Source organism: Schistocerca piceifrons, chromosome 4 (genome assembly GCF_021461385.2).
Source record: "Schistocerca piceifrons isolate TAMUIC-IGC-003096 chromosome 4, iqSchPice1.1, whole genome shotgun sequence".
NCBI lineage: Eukaryota > Metazoa > Arthropoda > Insecta > Orthoptera > Acrididae > Schistocerca > Schistocerca piceifrons.
The window spans coordinates 208,137,533-208,160,917 of record NC_060141.1 but is presented as its reverse complement, the minus strand read 5'-3'; the positions used below and the strand labels follow the sequence as shown (position 1 = coordinate 208,160,917).

At 38.7% G+C, this 23,385-nt stretch overlaps 1 protein-coding gene across 1 annotated transcript in view; it reads right to left on the bottom strand.

Moving 5' to 3' along the window:
• Positions 1-23,385, bottom strand: part of LOC124795733 — a 300,666-nt gene that overhangs the window by 62,794 nt on the left and 214,487 nt on the right. The window contains exons 17-19 of the mRNA XM_047259816.1: positions 15,016-15,167; positions 4,917-5,002; positions 4,669-4,782 (exon numbers count right to left, since the gene is read on the bottom strand). Coding sequence (XP_047115772.1) covers positions 4,669-4,782; positions 4,917-5,002; positions 15,016-15,167 — 352 coding nt within the window. The remainder of the gene's footprint in view (positions 1-4,668; positions 4,783-4,916; positions 5,003-15,015; positions 15,168-23,385) is intronic.

Genomic DNA, 23,385 nt, shown 5'->3' with positions numbered 1-23,385 from the left:
AAAATATCTGTCTTCTGAAGGTTCATAATATTCACTTTATATTATAGTCTCTTGCTTCTGCATCTATATATCTACTCCATAAGCCACCATATGGTGTGTACTTGCAGAATGAGGGTAAAACAAGTTTCTATATGGCTTAATAGGAGCCCTAATTTCTCTTATCTTATATTCATAAGTTATGCTAAACATATGTTGGTGGCAGTAGAACTGTTCTGCATCAGCTCCAAATGCCAGTTCTCTAAATTTTCTCAACAGTGTTCCTCAAAAAGAACATTGCCTTCCCTACAGAGTTTCCCATTTGAGTTCTCAAAGCACCTCCATAATACTTGCATGTTGTTCGAATCTACTAGTAATAAATCTAGCAGCTCGCCTCTGAATAGCTTCAATGTCTTCCTTCAATCTGACCTGTTGTGGATCCCAAACAGCCAAACAGTACTCAAGAATCAGTCACACTAGTGTCCTATATGTGGTCCCCTTTACAGATGAACCACAGTTTCCTAAAATTCTCCCCATGAACCCAAGTCAACCACTCACTTTCCTTACTACAATCCTTATATGCCCATTCTATTTCATATCACTTTGCAACATTATGCCTCAATACTCGATTGACATGGCTGTGTCAAGCAGCACACTACTAATGCTGTTTTCAACCATTACAGGTTTGTTCTACATTTAAATCTAGCTGCTGTTCATCACACCAACTAGAAATCTTGTCTAAGTCATCTTCTATCCTCCTTTGGTCACTCAACAATGACATCTTCCCGCACACCACAGCATTATCAGCAAATGATCACAGATTGGTGCTGACCCTGTCCAACAGATCATTTATATTTAAGTAGATATAAAATGATAGTGGACCTATCACACTTGCATGGGCACTCCTGACAACACCCTTGTTCACTGTCGAATACAACATACTGGGCTCTGTTACTTGAGAAGTCTTCGAGCCATACTCATGTATTTGGGAACCTATTCCACGTGTTCATACCTTTGGTAACAGTCTGCAGTGGGGCACCATGTTGGGGCACCATGTTGAATGCTTGTCGGAAATCTATGAAGATGGAATCTGCCTGTTGCCCTTCATCCATAGTGCGCAGGGTATCTCATGAGAAAAGGTTAAGATTAGTTTCGCGCAAGTGATGCTTTCTAAACCTGTGCTGATTCATGACAGAAGTTTTTCCATCTCAAGGAAATTTATTATATTTGAACTGAGAATATGTTCAATAATTTTCAAGCAAACTGATGTTAAGGATACTAATCTGTAATTTTGTGGGTCCATTCTTTTGTCCTTCTTATATACCGGAGTCATCTATGCTTTTTTTCCAATAGCTCGAGATTTCGTGCTTGGTAAAAGATTAGTAATAAATGTAAGCTTCGTAAGGGGCCAATGCCATAGAGAACTCTTTGTAAAAGCAAATTAGAATTCCCTATAGACCTGGAGACATATTTGCTTTTAACCCTTTCAGTTGCTTCTCTAAGCTGGAGATGCTTACTATTATGTCCCCCATAAGGGAGTCTGTGAGATAGTCAAATGACAGTATGTCTGTTAAGATTCTCCTCTTGTATGAACATTATCTTAAATACAAAACCGAAAACTTCAGCTTTCTGTTTGCTATCTTCTATTGCAACACCAGACTGGTCAACAAGTAACTGGATAGAGGCCTTAAGACCCACTAAGCAGTTTTAGGAAGGACCAGAATTTTCTCAGATTCTTGGCAAGATCTTTTGCCAAGGTATGAAGGTATCCGATGCTGTATACTTTGTGCATAAATTTTTTTAGAGATGCACGAATTACTACTAACTTTTGCCTGTCGTCATTTGTGCTTTCCCTTTTGAACTGAGAGTGCAACACCTTTGCTTCCTCAGCATTTTCTGAATTTCGTTGTTAAATCACAGTGGATCTTTTCCATCCATAATCTACTTACTCAGTACATACTTCTCCAGAGCACAATTTACAAACTGTTTAAATCTTGCCCATAAATCTTCTACATCCATCATACAGGAACTAAATGATGCCCCAGTGCAACATGGAAAGCGTTTTTAAAGTATAATAAAAAAACCTGAACTGCAAGCCATAGGTTATAGATTGTCATTTCTGCATTACAGATAACTGACTCCATAGATCTGAATGTAGAATTGACTTATTTATCCAATTTTCATTCATTAATCAGCTATGGCATCTTTTTCTAGTGTAACTTTTCATTGAGAAGAAACGGTTTGTGGTACAGAAGCACGTACTGATGATGGTATGTGGTGTTCTTGTGTACAACTCTAAATAGTTGGGTGTACTGATAACACTCACAGCAATTCTCATAAAAATAATTCTAGAAAGAGGAAAAATTTAAAAACCATCCAGCACCCAGCATTAGTGTTGCACAGAAAGGAGTAAGCAATTTAGTGAACAAAACTTTGACCACATACCGAGCGGTAACCGAGCTTTATCTAACAGATAATACAAATTAATTTCAAATACAAACTGAAATAATGTCTGCTTAACATCACTTCCCACTGTGCTCAAGAATTTCTGAAATGTGTTCTATCATGTAAATGGTCAACATGTTTGCATTTTTTCCTAAAAAATGTATTACAGTGGTAAATGAACTCATTCCACATTATAACAGGAGCAATTACGCCTCAAATATAATATATAGAACAAGGCAAATAACTAACAAACATGTTACACCATAGTGTAGATGCAGGCAGAACAAAAATACCACAGGAAACAACTTTTTTGTAACAATTTTCATCATTAAGAGAGATAAGTAAGCATGTTATACTAGTATGGCAGAGCTAATCACACCTAAAATAAACATTCTGTCCATATACAGCCTAAGCAAAAACTCCCACAAATAGTATTTGTGCTATTGACGAAGCATGTCAAATTCAAAACCATGTGCTGCCACATTTGTCATGAAACTTATCACTAAATACAAACAGACAGTCCCCAAGAAAAACTGTTGCCAGTTGACAATGTGCATTAAATCTCTCTCTCTCTCTCTCTCTCTCTCTCTCTCTCTCTCTCTCTCTCTCTCTCTCTCTCTCTCTCTTAATTAACACATGAAAAGAATGTGTTTACCAGGGTTGGTTTGAGAACATTTTTTTCACACAAATGGCATATCCATTTCACATCCTGCCCTTTCCTACCTCAGACTTTAGTTGTCTCATTTGTGGACCCTTGTTTACTGAACATTTTTAAATCTGTTATCATATACTTTCACCTGCGTCTGTTTTTAGTATTAATTACAATACAGTCTGCACATAAAATTTGCACCTCTGATACGTCTTTCAGCTTGGTGTCACAAGCAGATGTCTGAGTCATTTGGACCTTAAGCTGACCCTGGTCTTAATTTGTCTTTAGCTTTCATTGGTCAAGTTAGTATACAGGCACTAATTTCTCCCCATGAACTAGGAGTAATGAGGAAAAATTAAAAACAAGAAAGGGAACACTGAGAGACACTACAAGTGTTATCGTAACAGAACCACAGTTACTACTGTCAGAGGTCACTCTTGATTTGAAAAGGTCCTTACTGTCTTTTTACTCTGGTAGTCATTCATGGTATTGCTAATTTTACTGACTACTTCATCTTTCCAGGTATCTGAATCAATCTTGCTCTCAGTCTCACTGTCAGCCTTCTATCTGTTCTTTTTATTTCTGTCCTGGCATTCTCTATTCTCTATCTGCCCAAACCAGAGCTCATCCTCGGGAACAGTTAATAAATTCTTACATAAGATTTGTCAGAAAATTACACAATTCACTGGCAGCAGGAAGATACATCCTAGAGCCAAACACCAACAGAAATTTTGGCACACACAATGTGTTTGGACTGCACTGTTTGGGTCAGTAGGCTGTTTTCTGGTTCTGATTTTATGCTCTGTATAGACAACCTCTATCCTGCAGGACTTCCCCACAGGTGAAGCAGAAATCCTTGGGTTTTTGCCCATTCTCGCCAAACTTTGACGGTTACCTGTATATATGATGCAACCTTTAGAAAATCAGCATGTAGTACAATATACATGGACATTGGTGCACAGTGTTCTGGTGAAGATGTGTTAAAAGGATGATATCAAGGCATTTTTAATGATGATGATAATGATAATGACAGTAATGCAACAAAACATACATTTTTTTAACTTTACACTTTCAAACTGACAAACAAGAAAGGCCAGGATTTATCCTGTGTGTCACTACAATCTCTATGGGCAGCAATAAGTCTCCTGGTGGAAGTTAATGGTTACAGCAACTTCCAAGCATTTAAAGAGTATAAAGAAGTGCACCATCAAAATATCCTAGCTGAGTGAACCATTCATTTGTGAAACTAAGGAACTATGCCAGAAGAGGTAATACTAAGCATTTCAATGTAAATAATAATAATAATGTTTTGATTATCAAAATAAAGAGTTGAGTACTGAAGTACACATTAAATCACTTACTTTTCTATCCTGTGATGTGTCACATTGCTGAAAAATGGGCTGATACTAAGTGAAGATTAACCACGATAATGGCCACCATTACACTGTACTCCAGTCTGGAGTGGACTACATTTCCTACTTGTGTTAAAAATATATTTATTCATTCTGTTTCTCTCTACTGAGCTCTCTGCCAGTTATAAAAGGAACCACTTTTAGACATCTCAAAGTCTATCTCTCCATAAAATAAAAGTACGTTACCTCTATTGATTCGACATGCGCCAGTTTTCCAACAGATCAGCAGGATGACACATAACACTGCTAATGGAATTCCTATCACCATGATTCCAGAAAGCCAGTGAGACCACTGGTCACCTAAAACAAATATTGTTATATAATTCTGTTATACTATGCAATGAAACAATTTTTTCAATGTAAATTTTTAACATTATATCTGAACTTTTTTAATGGCCTTGACAAATGATGACAGTGAATTACAAATGTCATACCTGGAATACTTCGGCTGCCGTCTGATTGTTGGACTTGTGTGCAGAGCTCTCTCTCCCTGCCATCTGTCAGGGGATCTGCTGCATAACTGAAAGAATGAAATAAGCAGTGAAAACTTTCATTAATCCCTCACATGCAGTATTTCTACAATCAGATACTAGGAAGACAAACAGTTCAAAAACTAAAGTATCTAAACCCATTCCAAAATTGCATCTGCTTAAAGCCTGATAATTGCCATATGTAATCAATAATGTAATGAGGAATAAGAATATGTAATACAAGTAAGTTTAATACTTATGTGTATTGAATAAAACTGTAAATGATCAAATTCACTTTATTATACATGCAAATGCTAGACATTACAAAATGTGTCCATTAGCTTACTGTTAAAAGCTGGAAATTGAAGACTAAATCTTTCAAAAGTTTCTCTCAAGCAATGGATATGGAGCACAAAGTTGAAATGGAATATAAAGATGATGACTGATTACAATGTACTTTAGCCCTTTTGGAAAGGCTTACTTTGTGCCCAAAGCCGATAATGTTACAGGTACAGACAAACATTCAAGGGCAACAAAAAATGGAATGGGACAGAAACAGCAAAAAACAGCTAACTTAAGTAGAAATGAACTATATTCACCTAAATTTAAAATAACCTACAACAAAAGTTCCAGTTTGAATATGACTAGCACCAAGGATTTCCTTTTTGGAAGTAAGATAGAGGATGTTACTTCAACTTTACAAAAGAAATTTAATGACTGACCTTAAATTTTTTTTAAAAAAAAAGCAGTGGTATGCAAAATATAAGAGTCTAGACTCCAACTAGTGTCAATGGTGTAGGGGAGGGCCTTTCAGCAACTGCTGCTGACAGCCACCTCTCTTCTGCTCTATACCCTTTCTTTGCTTTATATCCTTCACTGTACTCACCTTGCCCCAAGTGTGTTCCCATCACAGAGTTGCCCAATACTTTCCTCTGCCCCTCACATGTGTCTATCCAGACAACAACTTATTAACAGAACTGTTAGTCTTTCCGTGTGTGTGTGTGTGTGTGTGTGTGTGTGTGTGTGTGTGTGTGTGTGTGTGCACGGGAGAAGGGGGGCATATCTGTATATGTGTGCATGTGTACGCATTTTATGTTTGATTGAAATTCTCTTCATCATCTTGAACCTATTAGCATAAAGGATATGTTTGCAAATGATGCAACTATCTCAGACTCCGAAGACATACTACGCCATTTCCATCATTAAATACTAGGAGACCAGGACCATCACGTAAAAATGCATCTTTGTTTCCCAAAGCTCTGTAATGCAAGTGCTTCACAGGTACTTAGCCCTCAAGCAGGCATGCCTTTATCAAAACATGAGTGGGCGCATAGCGTACTTTGTACACAAGTGAAGAATAGCTGTCTATGTTACCAAGGTAAACATGTGTGAGCAAAATCACAGTTCAATCTTAGTTTAATTCAACACTGATAAAATAAACTTTTATTATATGACTCTGCTGCTGTTACAAGTATTATCTCACAGTAATGACCCACTTGAAGTGTTAAATCATACAGTTGCATCAGATCCCAGCCCCAACTGCTTATTCAATCACATATTATCTCATAGACACCTGCCTCATTTTTTCACATAGCTCGAGCAGAATGACATCCTCTATGCCAACCAGCACAGATTCCGAAAACATCAATCATATGAAACTTGCACATTTCTCACATGACATACTGAAAGCTAAGGATCAAGGCAGTTAGATATATGCAATATTTCTTGATTTCTGAAAAGCTTTTGACCCAGTACCAAACCTGTGCTTATTATCAAAAATACAATCCTATGGTATATCAGACAAAATATGTAACAAGATACATAAAAAAAATCTACTCTCTAAGCGGCAGCAGAACACACACACATAAAAAACTGTTGTAATTGGCAAGTTTTCGGAGCCAGTAGCTCCTTCTTCAGGCAGAAGGGTTGAAGGGAAAAGGAAGAAGGGTGAAGGGAAAAGACTGAAGAGGTCCGGGATAAGGGGTAGATTTTGGGAAAATCACCCAGAACTGCGGGTCAGGGGAGACTTACCATACAGAATGAGAAGGAAAGACTGATTTTTGGGAACTGCATCGGATGAGATTTGAAAACCTGAGAGCTTAATAGTAGAAGACAGGGCAATACGCAGACAGAGATTACTGCTTAAACATCAAGCATGAATTAATAAGAGTGAAAAGCTAAGTGCATTGTACGTAACAGAGTTGGGACGGGGGCGGTGAAAAATAGACGGGAAAGACAACGAAAGACGTAGAAAACTAAAATGAATTGAAGCAAAGAATATATATACAGTGAATAAATGCTGAGACAGAAGAAATTAACATAAATTAAGGCCAGGTGGGTGGCGAGGACCAAGGACGTGTCGTAGTGCTTGTTCCCATCTGTGGAGTTCTGAGAAACTGGTGTCTGGGGGAAGAATCCAGATGGTGCGTGAGGTGAAACAGGCACCGAGGTCATGAATGTTATGTTGTAGAGCATGCTTTGCAACAGGATATTGCGAGTTCCCAGTATACACCTACTGCCTATGCCCATTCATCCTAATTGATAATTTGGTGGTAGTCATGCTGATGTAATAGGTCAAACAGTGTTTACATAACGGCTAGTATACAACGTGTCAATTTGCAGGTGGCTCTCCTGTTGATAGTATTTGTTTTGCCAGTTACAGGGCTATTATAGGTGGTGGTAGAAGGGTGGATAGAGCAAATCTTGCAGAAGGGACGGTCAAGGGGGTAGGACACAAAGGGTAGGGAAATGGGTGCAGCAACTGCTTCACCTTAGTTTTCTACATCTTTCATTGTCTTTCCCATCTATTTTTCACCACCCCCCTCCCATCCCTGTTACATACAATGCACTTAGCTTTTCACTCTTATTAACTCATGCATGATGTTTAAGCAGTAATCTCTGTCTGCATATTACCCTGTCTTCCACCTTTAAGCTCTCCGGTTTTCAAATCTCATCCAATGCATTCCCCAACAATCAGTCTTTCCTTCTCATCCTGTATGGTAAGTCTCTCCTCACCCACAGTTCTGGGTGACTTTCCCGAAATCTACCCCTTTTTCTAGACCTTCCCAGTCCTTTTCCTTCACCCCTCTTCCTTCCCCTTCAACCTTTCTGCCTGAAGAAAGAGCCAATGGCTCTGAAAGCTTGCCCATTACAACTGCCTTTTATGCGAGTGTTCTGCCGCCACTTGGTGAATAGATTTTTTATCTATCCAATTAAATAATTTTGTCAATAATTGATTGTTTTCATTGTTATAAAACATGTAACTGGGTTGAGGACTTTTAGGCAGGGAGGATGCAGCATGTTATCTTGGATGGATAGTCATCATCAGATGCAGAAGTAAGTTTGGGTGTGCTCCGAGAATGTTTGTCAGGACCCTTGCTGTTCATGTTGTATATTAAAGACTTGGCAGACAATATTAATAGTAACCTGAGTCTTTTTGCAGATGATGCAATTATCTATAATGATGTACTGTCTGAAAGAAGCTAAATGAAAAAGAAAGAAAAAAAAACATAGTATCCTATGACGATAATATCAATGAGTCCCTGTTGGAATCAGCCAACTCAAACAAATACCTGGGTAAAACACTTTGTGGTGACATGAAATGTAATGATCACACAGGCTCAATCATTGGTAAAGTTGATGGTAGGCTTCAGTTTATTAGTAGAATACTGGAGAAGTGCAATCAATCTGCAAAGGAGATTGCTTACAAATCACTCATGTGACCGGTTCTACAACATTGCTCAAGTGTGTGGAATGCATACCAAATAGGACTAACAGGAGCTATTGAACATATACAGAGAAGGGCACCATGAATGGTCACAGCTTTCATTTGATCCATGCGAGAATGTCACAGAGATACTGAAGGAACTAAACTAGCAGACTCTTGAAGGTAGACGTAAACTATCCTTAGAAAGTCTACTAACAAAGTTTCAAGAACTGGCTTTAAATGATGACTACGGAAATGTACTACAATCCCCTATGTATGGTGCAGATATGGATCATAAGGCTATGATTAGAATAATTAAAGCATGCACATAGGCATTCAAACAATCATTCTTCCCATGCTTGATATGTAAATGGAATGGTAAAAAAAAAAACTAATAACTGGTACAATGGGATGTACTCTCTGCCATGTACTTCACAGTGGTGTGCAGAGTATAAATGTGGATGTCAATGTTTATTTTATATTACTGGTGCTCTCTTGGACGTATGACAATACAGCACATCAATGTGTTAGCTGAAGCAATAATGAAGGAATAGATATGGGATCATGACTGTAGAACAACAATGAAACAGTACAAGACATTGTTATTTGCGGTTGGCGCATTTTATACATAGGCGCACCTGCTCAAGCGTTAATTATCAAAGTCAATACTCAAAATAACAAAGTAAAGTTATTAATGGATGTGCTAAATATACTTGACATTCAAATTTTAACACATCAGGAAAGCTGCTATAGGCATAAAAAATTATTCTGGATCAGGAGATTTACAGGATCTATACAAGAAAGCCAGCCACAAATGCTTCCAACAAACCACTGGTTTGAGACAAGTGTTTGTGCTTAAAGAAAATTTCACCAGTTCAGTGTTAATTTTCACATTTTCACATCAAATGAGGAAACAAGACATACACAGTAATCAATTTTCTCTTTCCAAAAACCATCTCAAAATGAAAAACTCACGAAAACTGTATGACTTCTAGGAACTTCTAGAAGAAGTAACAAAATTCCTGTACACATCATAATATTACTGAGAGACTTCAAGGCACAAGCTGGTATGGAAAATAAAGAGAACGGTGAGACTATACCCAACACCTACAAAATCACATGAAAATCTTATAAGACTGACATCAGTAATGACACTTTTATTGAAAGACAATATTTACACTGCAGTCACCACAATTCATGGGGGTCACCTGGACATTAAATAAGTGTGACATGGTTTTTAATAGGGTGTGCGATACCATGGACAGCAATACATGCACTGCAATGTGCTCACATGCTAACCACAAAATTGTTAAGGGGGTTCTTGTGATAGGTAATTTCATTCCTCCACCAGCATGGCTGACAGCTCCTGGATGGTTGCTGGTGCATGTAAACATGCTGAAATATGTCTCTAAAATGCATCCCACATAGACTCAAGGGGATTTAAGTCAGGGGAATGGGCAGGCCAGGCCATTCAGTGAATATTCCCTCATTCCGAGAGCACCTCTACCTGCACAGCTCAATGCGATCACACATTGTCATCCATAAAAATGAATTCAAGGCTGACTGTATCCCTGAAAAAAAAAGCACATGTGGCTGGAGTATAGTGTTAAAATAATTTTGATTTAGAGGTCAGTACACCCATGCAACATTTTGCCTCCACACACCACAACCCCTGGACAACCAAAATGATTACGTTTGATAATATTCCTGGGTGCATTACATACCCTCATTTGGTGAGGGATGCAGACACCTAATGCACCCAGGAACACTGTTGAACATGATCGTTCTGGTGGCCCAGGTGTTATAGTATGGGGGCACATGGGCATTCTGACCTCCAAATGTTTGAATACTGTACACTCACCTGTCAGCATTATTGAGACACACTACTCTGTGCATCTTTTCAGAGATGCATTCAGCCCTGACTTCATTTTTATGTATGACAATATGCAACCACACTGAACTGCACTGGTGGACCAGCTCTTGGAATGAGAAGATATTTGGCACACTGACTGGCCTGATCATTTCCTTGACGTAAATCCTAAGAAGATTGTTTACTTACAACAACATGATCATTCTTCCATTACAAGCTACACATCATGTGGCACACAGTCACGTTCTGAAAGAAGTAAATGCAATGAAAAAGATTGACAAAGTAAGAGATATTGGTCAAAGTCCAGCTCCAGGTTTCTCAGCAGATGAAGTAATATTCCCAGTATACTCTGCACAGCCCCCAGAACTCGCATCATGTTACGTAACTTGTAGGAACACATTAATTGTGATGCTCTAACAGCTGATTGCTCAGAAACTTCATGGCATCAAATAACCAGAAAGCCTGACAGCAAAATCAATGAACTTGCTAATAAACTTGCTTCTCTCTATGACAAATATGTATCTACAAGCACAAACCACGTAAAAAATCCTCCTTCATCATGGCTGAAAATTGAATTATTTCAAATAATGAGCAATAGGGATAGTTCCCATAGACTTTCAAGGCAAATCCAAAATTAGACCATTACAAAAAATACAGAATGCTACAAAACAGGGTAAAGCAATGCGTTTGTAATGCCAAAATCAGGCACACTCGTTACCTTGCATACGACACACACAACTCTGTGGAAGTATCTCGATAGCCTGGGTGTTGGAAAGGTGATATCAGAAACTGCTTTTCAAGGCTCAGCTGACAAATTGAATGAATTCTTCTCTGCAACTCTTAAACCCTTTGTGGCAAAGAACTATCACCCAAAAGAATCCCCAAACTACAAAACTATCCAAAATGCTTTCCATCTCAAACAAGCAACAATTAATACAACAAGAAATGCAATAATTAAAATCTCTTCTGAAGCATCATGCAACAATGGTATCAGCATGGCCACAATCTTCCAATCTGGAAGGGAGGAGATGAGATGAGTAAAGCTGTGAGGACGGGTAATGAATTGTGCTTGCTTAGCTCAGATGGTAGAGCACTTACCCGCAACAGGCAAAGATCCCAAGTTCGAGTCTCAGTCTGGCACATAGTTTTAATCTGCCAGGAAGTTTCATATTAGTTCACACTCCACTGAAAAGTGAAAATTCATTCTTGAATAATGTCACCAATAGCTTAGTACCTGCATCAACTGACATTTAATTTTTCCTTCGATAATAGAATATATACTACTTTGCGGAAAAAAAGTATAGTCCGACACATCCTTAAGATCAAAAACCTGCAATTGGTTACTGACCAATTAGCACGTTACCTGCTGTTTCCAATGTCCTGGAATATATTTCTCACCAAACATTTGTGCAGATTCAACCTATGTCGCAAATATCAGTCCCGCTTTTGTAAACACCGCACCACAAAAATTGCACTAATTAAGGTAACTGAAGCCTTGAACTATGTCACCAACAACCATGAGGCATCAATACTGACAGTATTAGATTTTAGCAAAGCTTTTGTTACTGTCAACTTTGACATACTTCTCAGAAAAATGCAACAGCTAAATTTCTCAGATAGTGTGATGAAGTGGTTTGAAAGCTGCTTGAAAAACAGACAGCAATGTGTTGTCTACGGGAATGAAAATCTTCCTGGAAACATGCCTCAGGAGTACCATAGGGATCAGGCTTAGGCCTTCTTTTGTTTCCTTATATGTCAATGACCATTCACTGGTTCTGTCCTTCTGCAAAATCATTTTCATACTGATGATCTCCAATTTTGACAAAGTGCCACACCTGACGATATAAATACTGTGATCATTTAGATGAATGATGTGATAAACCTAGGCCTTAAACTAAATGCAAAAAAATCACACAGAAGCTTAGTATTCCATCAGAAATTAAGTCCAGAATTCTGTGAACAACTGAGTCCTGTTCAGCTTGACAGTATTCCAATATCATACAAAAACTGTGGAGAACTTGGCCGTAACATTGAATGAGCATCTCAACTGGATAGATAATATTGATTGATTGGTTAATTTAGAGGGGTTATGGAACCAAAATGGCAAGGTCACCAGTCCTGGATAGAGAATAGTGTTGCAATATCTTGGAAGACTTCTGCTTCTCTCAAATTATGTAGCTATCACATGCTGTGTCTACTTCACTAGCTCCTCAGAGCACAAGCACCCAATTACCTCGCATCTGAGATTAAACAACTTTCATGTAATCAGAATCTTAATCCAAGATACCATTTATCTAGTATCCTACCTGTGCCCACTGACATGACAGAAACATTCGTAACACTCTTGGAACAAATTGTCCTGCACTCTGCACACAATTTGGCACACTGTTGCTATTAAGAAGTAGAGGGTATTCTGAGCAATTCAATGCACTGTTGCTATTACAGAAGTTGAAGGGTGTCCTATTGTAATAATGTTTTCCCTCAAAATTTAACATATAAAGCCAGCTTCCCCGATGTCAAATAGCAAAGCCAATGCTCCTGTCTTCTCTCAGTTGTTCTTTCTCTTTTCCTTCCTCTCTGAGTCACCCTATCTTCTTTTTGCTTACATTCTTTAACTGTGTGTCACCATATTCCTCTTTCCCTCCCCTCTACACAACTTTTTCTTGTGTCCACTGCTGTTAGTGCACATTACTAAAAACCCTCCTTACCCTAATTGCTAAGTACTGCTGTACTTATCATGTATGAATATTAACTTTGTGCCTGTATAATGTAATTGGATTCATAAAAAAGTCTACTCACCAAGCAATGGCAGGAGCACACACATACAAAGGTATTTAACTCTGCAAGCTTTCGGAGCCAGTGGCTCCTTCTTATGGCAGAAGGGTTGGAGGAGAAGGAAAAAGACCAGTGAGGTTTAGGAAATGGGAGGGAGTTCAGAAAAGTCACCCAGAACCCTGGGTCAGGGAAGACTTACCAGACAGGGTGGGAAGGAAAGACTGATTGTTGGAGGCTCGTCCAGTGCAGTCCCCAACACTCAAGTCTTTCCTTCTCATCCTGTCTGGTAAGTCTACTCTGACCCAGCGTTCTGGGCGATTTTTCCAGACTCTATCCATTTCCTAAACCTCACCAGTCCTTTTCCTACATCCCTCTTCCTTCTTCTATAACCCTTCAGCCAGAAGAAGGAGCCACTTGTTCCAAAAGCCTGCAAATTTAAATACCTTGATATGTGTGTCCTCCTGCAGCCAGTTGGTGAGTATATTCAATTATTTTTGTTGATATATCTGTGTGTATGCATTTTTTATTTGTATCAATGTAATATTTAAATGTAGTATAACATGCTTACTGAAATACATGTAATGTAAAATATGTACAATCCCCAGTCACTTTCAAGAGGGGACCTGATGCCCCTTATCTTGCCAGGTTAAATAAACCAATAACTAAATAAAAATAAATATACCACTTTGGGTGTATGTGGGATGCACTGTGGAGCTGTACTGCGGCACTTCCACATGCACAAATGACCTTCCAGCAGTTGTCAAGTGTACTGGTGATAGAATGGAACACCCTACAACAAGAACTCCTTACCAACCTCATGACCAGCATGGGAGCATGTTGCAGAGAATAATGTGCCATCTGTTGTGCACACATAAGCTATTAAGAACCATGTCTCACCTTTTATAATGTCCAGGGGGACATAATAAATCACAGAGACCTCAGCATAATTATTGTCTTTGAAGAAAAGTGTTATTTCTGTTCATTTCATTGCATATTTTTTTCATTTACCTTCTGCACCATACCATAGCAGTTCTTTGTATGTATGGTCTAAGTTTAATTGAGCTATGTTACTTGGCAGTGTCACACCATGCAAAAATTACTTTTGTCCTTAAGTTTTGCACACGAGTGTACAAGTAATGTTTCAGGCTATCAAACCCAACTAGGGCCCTTGATAGATACCTTCATGAATGGATGACAGCAGTTTTAAAGTCACCCATTTAGAAGGGTTACAAATAGACTCATCAAAAATTTAAGGCTTGCCTTATAATGAAAATTATCAATAAATAGCTAATAGCAACACAAAGACATAAAAAAACTGCATTTGTCACGAAATCATTGATGGAGAGATCAAAACTGAAAACTCTTATCTAATAAATGGAAATGAGCGTATGGCATTGTTGGCCGGGAGGCCCCACCCGGGGAAGTTCGACTGCCAAGTGCAAGCCTTATTGCAGTCAACGCCACAGTGGGTGACTTGCATGCCGGTAATGAGGATGAATGATGATGAGTTGCTGTGATGCCTGCTGAATGAAATACAAGACAGACCAAGGAATGCAAGAGAAACCGCAGTGAACAGATGAAGAGATAGGAGGAAATGAAGAAGAGAATTAAGTAAGTTCAAACTTGTTGCCCCCACTCCTAATTTCCATAATCAGTTTAGGTTTCAGATATTTTACATTAAATTAACTCATTGCAATGTTGCATTAACTTACCCAGGGAGACACGGTCCACATTCATTTGGAGATTTTGAACAGTATTTCCACTCATGTGGCATCCTAAAATAGGTGGAACAGTTCGTGCAGGGGGCACATAGGCCAGTTTGATAGCAGAATTTCTTTTCTCCACATTCATGATCCTCTTCACACTGAAAAACAATGAACATATTTGAATTGATTAATTTATAATTTTACATTATCAAAAGATAAACTTTTATGGCAAACATGACAATGATATGGTATCAAACACTTCACACGCCATTTTATGACTTTAGAAAGTAAACAATAAGATTTACAATTTCTATCTGTTAAGATGTACAATTTGTTCTTTTCACAAATGTTGCAATACATCGTGTTAAATGCAAATATAGCAGATCACATTATAACTGCAGCATTCAGATTGAAGACAATATGTTTTTTAACAAAATATTTTCTGGCAAATGAAATTGGTCACCGTTTCAAATGTGAAACACATATCGGTATACCAGAGGCGCCACGGTGAGAAAGAACCTTCAAGGTTGTGAAATGAGTTAAGAAGTACAACAGCAGAGCGAGTCACACTTTTTTTGTGTGGGACTTCAGCCATTCACTTACATAATAAAATGGAACACCTGCAGCTGTCATTCTTATGTTATTTTATTATATTGCAAACCATTTCAGTGACTCGAAACACCATCTTCAGGATTTAATTGACACTGAGAAGGTGAACTCCAATAGTATGCATGATTCTATAAGTGGCCAACACCTATGAACTGGCTTCCACGGCTGATGGATGCAAACACAACATTGATTTACAGTATTCTATGTAAGCCAGTTCACAGATGTTGGCTACTGATGGGATCATACATACAATTGGAGTTCATCCCCTCAGTGTCATTGAAGCCTGACGATGGTGTACTGAGTCACCGAAACTGGCTGCAACATAACATCAAAACGACATTTCGTTATGTAAGACTCACACTTAGTTCATTTACTCAGGCTAATATATCAACAAAAATAATAATTTTTTGAGAATATAATGTACTGGATAAATACAAATGGTCAGGCTGACCTGTTAAAATTCCTGGAATCTCTAAATAAATTCTCCAAATTAAATTTCACATGGTTCTATTCCAAATTTCATGCCACTTCTCTCAATGTTGATCTCATCCTCACCAAAGGTCAGCTACATACTTCTGTTCACATTAAACCTACTAACAAACAACAGTATTTTCATATTTGCAGTTGCCATCCTTTCCCTGTCAAACATTCTATCCCACACAGTCTCTGCATCTGAGGCAAACATATTTGTTCAGATGCAGATTCTTTAAAGCAACACACCACCGTTCTCACCTCAGCTTCGCTGGATGTAGTTATCCCACTAGCCTAGTTCAAAACCCAATTTCTCAGGCCATCACATCCAATTCTGGTACTGCTGGTCCCTCCAAAAACCAACTTAGGAGTACACCACTTGTCGCTCGGTATTATCCTGGTCTTGATAGCTGATTAGCTATTTCGACAAAATTATGTCTTCCTCAAATCATGCCCTGAAATGAGATCCATTCTGTGAGATTTTTGCCAACCACACCTAGAATAGTTTTTTGTCACTCTTCCAATCTCCGCAGTATCTTTGTCAGACTCTATGCTCCTTCTGCACCCATCTTACTACCCTATGGTTCCTACTCCTGTGACTTGCCCTATGCGCCCTCCTAGCACCACCTATATCAGCCTTGTAACTGGAAAAACAAATATTATCAAAGAAAGGGTCACCTGTGAAATGACACGTCATATACCAGCTGTTACGGAAACACTGTTCGGTCTTTTCCATCAGCATGACTACCCCCAAGTTAGGATGAATAGGCGTAAGTAGAGGGTGTATTCTGGCAACAGAATATCTTGTTGCAGAGCATGTTCCACAACATGACAGTCATGACCTTGGTGCCTGTTTTATCACATGTGTCATCTGGTTTCTTCCCCCAGATGCCAATTTTTGAGAACTCCATAAGTGGAAACTGGTGCTACATGTCCTTAGTTTTTGCCACCCACCTGGTCTTAATTCATGTTATTTTCTTTGGTCTAAGCATTTCTTCGGAGAACTATTCCTTTCCTCACTGTCTTTTAATTTTCTAAATCTTTCATTTTCTGACCTGCCATTTTTCACTGTCACCCTCTTACCTCTATCACATACAATGCATATAGCTTGTTGCTCTTATTAACTCCTGCACTAATCTCTTTCTGGCATAATACCCTATCTTCCACCTTTGCTTCACACAGGTTTGCAAATCTCTTCCAGTGCAGTCCCCAACAATGTCTTTTCTTCTAATCCCATCTGCTAAGTCTCCCCTGACCCAGGTTTCTGGGAGACTTTTCCGAACTCTACCCCTTTACCTAAACCTCATCAGTCCTTTTATACCCCACCCTTCCTTCCCCTTCAACCCTTCTGCCAGGAGGAGGAGCCACTGGCTCTGAAAGCTTGCAAATTGTAATATCTTTTATAAGCACGTTCTCCTGCCACCACTTGGTGAATAGATTTTTTACATTACATTAGTTCATTCACTATACTTTGCTCTTGGTGGATCATACAGTGGGTTCATAATGCTTCTTGAGTGGGAGCTTTGACTTTATCATAATCCAGTACAGTCCCTCACATTTTCCCTTACATTTATCGCAAGCAATTGCACTTTCAGCAATGAAAATATTGATGACACCAAAAATCCTTTTGGGGGTAGTCATTTCCATGACAAGCAGAAAATTCTTGCACACTGCTCTTATCAGCAAAACAAATATATGCCATCAAATGGATATTTTTTAAATTTAAATAAATATCCAGTATGTATTATAGGTAGTTTATAAACTCAGAATGACTTGTAATTTTTAATTATATGAATATTTTCAACTCCCCCCCCCCCTTTTTCCCTCTGTTACAAGTCTGCTTCTTGAAGAATGCCAGTTTTGTTGCATACCAATTAAGTGTAAACAAACCACAGGCAATAATAAATCATGACTCTTACTGAAATAAACAAAAACCAAGACTTCTAGCGGTGAATACATCGTGGCAGTAAAAACTACTCTGGAAATTTCCTGAATAACTCAAATGTAAGTACTCATAATAGGCACAACATGCGGTCAAATAGAGAACAATGACAGTACCTCAGTAGGATACAAGGCCTGTCCATCTATCTATCTATATCCAGATCCCACTCCAGCTATTGCCGGGTCTGCATGCTGCCGAGTCCTCTCCATTTGGCTTGATCCTCCCACCACTTTTCTTCCTCCACTTGCTGTCAGGTCACACCTCTCCTTTCCACAGATATTTTCACTCCCATTTTCCACCGTGTTCTTGGGCGCCCTCTAGGTCTTTTCCCATCCATTTTTAGTTCTTCCATAATTTTGGGGAGTCTCTGCCCATGCATCCTCTTAACATGCCCATACCATGCCTGTCCATATGGAAGCCAAATGTCTATGGTGTGGAATAAAACAGCACAAATCAGTCTCCACAGGATATTCAATTACCATAAGGTGATTTTCCACAAGAGAGCAGGTGGTATACATTGGCAAGCTGAGCCAAGTACAACCAAGATGGTCCAAGGTAGTCCTTAAATCAGCTGCTGCTGTTTATCCTCATGATCTGGCATCGGTTGGTTTATACTCCACTGGATCTCGCTGAACATATGGATGATTATATCAACTGATCCATTGATACGTTCAACAGAACTACAAGACCCCTCCTCTCCTGGAAGGCATGTATCACATTTTGACAACCTATTAAAAAATCTGATTGATGTTTAAGTGAGTCAAATGGTAGGGGCCACTGCTAGCCAATCTTATTTTTTATAGAAAAGCACATGGTTGCTGTATTGCCTCTTTTGTAGGTAAATGCAGAGCACTGTCAAGCACATGCAGCTGCATGCCAGCTATGCTGCCCCTCACCACTGCGGTCTTTCAATCATAAAATTATTTTATTCAAGCTATTATACTTTTATAGTTCGCCGATAAACACCAAACTTTCTTCTTATTTACAATGTTTACACTGCAGAACTACCAGCTCCAGTACAACTTATTCATTGTGTAGGCACCATGACACTATTAATAATGTATGTAAAGCAATCATCAAGCTGAAGATTGTTTTGAACACCATAGTACTTTACGGGGCATAACAATGTTGGACGTGGAATGTGCTTGTCTTCCTCCGACCTCTGAAGTGACCTACCGAGCCAGCTATTGGGGAACCTTCAAATTAACATGGATTCTGAACCATGGTGCAACTAAGCATTTCTCACATCAACAAACATTGCCAGAGGTGAAAGAAGTGGTGAATGGCAGATAAAATTCCCAAAATTAAGCGGGGATCAAACCTGAGACCTTTGGATTTGTAGTCGGACACTTTACCACAGAGCCAACAAATCATGTTCAATCAGCTACTATGAGAAAATAAGATGCTAACTGCTACTGACTCATGTTGTCAAATTCACTGCTATGACACATTACTCAAAAAGCTGTTCAAATCAATTTCATTAAGAATTAAATTCTACAGCCTTCAAATTTATTCTCTTGAGTATTTGTTGTCACCACCTTTTTTTTCATTTACTACTACTATTACCAGCAAGATGTATACTAGTACCCAGCAGGGTTAATATGTTTTATGTAAACAATCTCAAAAAATAAATAGCTAATTGAGCATTTAAGTTACAGTAAAACCCCCTTTTTATAATTTTCAGTGGACCGACCCTAAAGAGTGTAAAATGCAGGGAAGTGTTAAACACAGGAAGGCAAAGGAAACAACAACAAAAATTAATAAATTACACTTACTGTCATTCTCTTTATATTGTTCAAAATATGAAATTAAAACAATTTAAATTTTGGCTATTTAAAAAAATCTGAAATAATTAATTGTTTTTGATTCTTTCTAATAGCAGTTAGCACTACTTGTCTCTCCACAGTATCCAATGCATCAGACACAATCATCACCTCATGCACTACCAGTGCAATGGCTTGAACTGTTCCAATCATGGCCAATGTGTAAATAAAACACAGAAGCAAAAGTCTTACTTGATACCACATTAAAAAGCTATGCACACTCTAATGTGAGACTTATTACTGATAATCAATAAAAATTATGGTAAATAATTGTAACACAATACTGATTCAAACACCAAAGTTGGCAGTCTTTGTAAATGGAGAAGAACAGGCACAAAACCTACAACTTGATGGTTACAAGGTGGTCACTCGGTTCAGGGACGTTCTAGGTGACAAAGAGGGTGGAAATTGCCGTCATGTTATGGAGAATCTTGAAGAGGAATGTTTACATCTGACATCAGGTCATACCAATCTAAACTGAGAACCTAGAATTAACATGTTTCACGTGGAAGTCACAATAATTCCTGAAAGCCCATTATAGAGACAGCCATCTTCAAAAGCAGTTTTTATTAGTATAGATGACTGTAAAATTAAATTAAAGCTGTTTTAATACAATGCAATGAGCAGAAAGAAGGTTGCTACAACAGTCACTATCATCAGATCGTGATTATCACTGAAGCAGTAACTCAGCATACTTTCCCACCCTTTCCAACACTGTGAACTTGTAACACAGGCAACCATGATTCAACATGCTGACAATGAAAATCTTGAGTACCATACTAACATTCAGTTACAGGATCAATAACTTTGCGTATATTTTGCACTTTTCGCTTTGTTCCAAGACTGACGTTGAGCATGAATATGATGCACTTTTTGCAGAAATTTGAATGAAATCAACATTAAAGGTCGAGACAATGTCAAAGAAAGCTTAAAATGCAGGAATGTTGTAGCACGGAATTGTCAAATGACAGGAAATCATTGTATTGAGAGAATATGACTTCTGTTAGGACAGACAAAAATTAACATAAAAAACAGGAAAATTTTAAGTGTGGGAACATAAAAATGTGGTTTTACTGTCGCTAGTAGCACGTAGAACCACTTTTGACTTAAGGGACACAAAGAATAGTGGTACTTATCCACAACCATTCAACAATAATACACAATTCAAGGAGGAAGTCAGAACAGTATCAAATATAACACCAGCATCCCAAATATGCATTTGAAGATTAACTGGATGTGACAACACAGCCAGGAAGCACGCTCATCCATGTACAGTAGTGGTAATTTCTGTAAAATTATAACAGATAAAATTGCCAATTAAAGATGACACAACAGCACTTCACTCCTTTAGTGGAAGGCAACGGGACAAGCTTTCGCAAAGGTTGCACTGATACATGACAGAGGATGAAATAAGAGGGGTAGATAAAGTGTTAACTAACAATTAAAAAAAAAATAAAGTTACATAATTCACTTTTGTTTGTTTGCAAGCACACGTCTGCAGTCCTGGACATACTGAAATCCCCACACCACAGTTTCTCAGCAAGCTGCTTGGGGAGCCAAAGCAAAATGGCATAGCCCATTGGTAGAATGGAGATGGGCTGCAACATTTAGCATTGGCTCCCCAAGCAGAATGCTAAGACACTGTAATGCGGGGATTTCCATTTGTACCAGGACTGCAGACATTGTATGTGGTAACAAACAAGAGATTCCAGAATGAAATTTTCACTCTGCAGTGGAGTGTGCTTGATATGAAACTTTGTGGCAAATTAAAACTATGTGCCAGGACAAGACTTGAACTCGGGACCATTCCCTTTCATGGGAAAGTGCTGTACCAACTGATCACCCCATGTGCAAGTCATGACCCATTCTCAAAGCTTTACTGCTGCCAGTACTTCACCTCCTACCTTTTGAACTTCACAGAAGCTCTCCTGTGAAATTTGCAGGATTATCATTCCTGGAAGAAAGGATGTTGTGGAGAAGTGGCTTAGCCGCAGCCTTGGGGTTGTTTCCAGAACAAAATTTTCACTCTGCAGTGGAGTCTGCACTGATATGAAACTTCCTGGCAGATTAAAACTGTGTGATGGACCAATACTCAAACTTGGGACCTTCGCCTTTTGTGGGCAAGTGCTCTACCAACTGAGTTACCCAAGCATGACTCCCAGGCCAATTTCCAACAGTAACTCATCGCCTACCTTTCAAGTGTCAAAGGTCTTGAGTCGGAATCTTACTGGAATGCAGTTTTAATGTGCCAGGTAGTTTCACATCAATTCATGCTCCACTGCAGAGGAAAAATTTCGTTCTGGAAACATTCTCTAGGCTGTGGTCAAGCCATGTCTCCACAATATCCTTTCTACCAGGAGCGCTTTCCTGAGAGTTTCGCAGGACAGCTGTAAAGAGGAAGATTTGACATGAGATACTGATGGAAGTAAGCTGTGAGGATGGATCCTGACTTGTGCATGTATAGCTCGGTGGAAAGAGCAGAGGCAGAGGTTCCGAGTTCAGCTCTCAGTCCAGTGCTCTGTTTTATTCTGCCAGGAAATTTCAAACAAAAGATTAATTAAACAACTTTATTTTTGCAAAGTGATAATTAAAACTTAATGACAACTTCTCACATACATTTATTTTAAACAAGGGTCTTTCACATTTCTCTAAAACATGCTCCAGTTTCTTGAAGATGGCACATTGTCTCAGTCTCTCATACTGTCAATGCAAACTCTGTAATGGTGTTAGAGAGTACCCATTATTTGTACCACAGATTATAAGATTAGACAGTGAGTGCTTGCTTGCTTGAAAATCAACAAACTAATCTTCTACTTTTAAAAAAAAGTAAGCTGGTTAACTAGTTGTGATCCTAACAGAAGCAATATAAAACTGGACCCAATCAGATGCTGCAGGGCAAAGTTTGACATGGTATTCAAACTACAATGCACACACACACACACAAACACTACACATATTTTGCTGATTTTCACTTGTAAATAACAATTTTGCACTTTGCAAAACACAATGTTATTGTTGCTGGTATGTTTCCAGTCCCTGTTGACGCTCACTTGCTCTGATGACAGATTGGTGCCAAATTGCTTCAGCTATGCTGTCCTCCCTCAGCTGTATCCAGCTGACATAGATTCCATTTCTGGACAGTTTATTACCAATTGAACATTGACATGAAATTGTAAAGTTTCATTCACCTATCTTACAAGGGAACCTCCCCATCGCACCCCCCTCAGATTTAGTTATAAGTTGGCACAGTGGATAGGCCTTGAAAAACTGAACACAGATCGATCGAGAAAACAGGAAGAAGTTGTGTGGAACTATGAAAAAATAAGCAAAGTATACAAACTGGGTCGTCCATGTGTAATATAAGCAATATTATGGGCAATCTAAGACGAGGAGAGCCATGGTCCTGTGGTTAGCGTGAACAGCTGCGGAACTAGAGGTCATTGGTTCAAATCTTCCCTCGACCGAAAATTTTAACTTTTTATTTTCAGTTTATGTGACAAACCCTTATGTTTTCATCACTTTTTTTGGAGT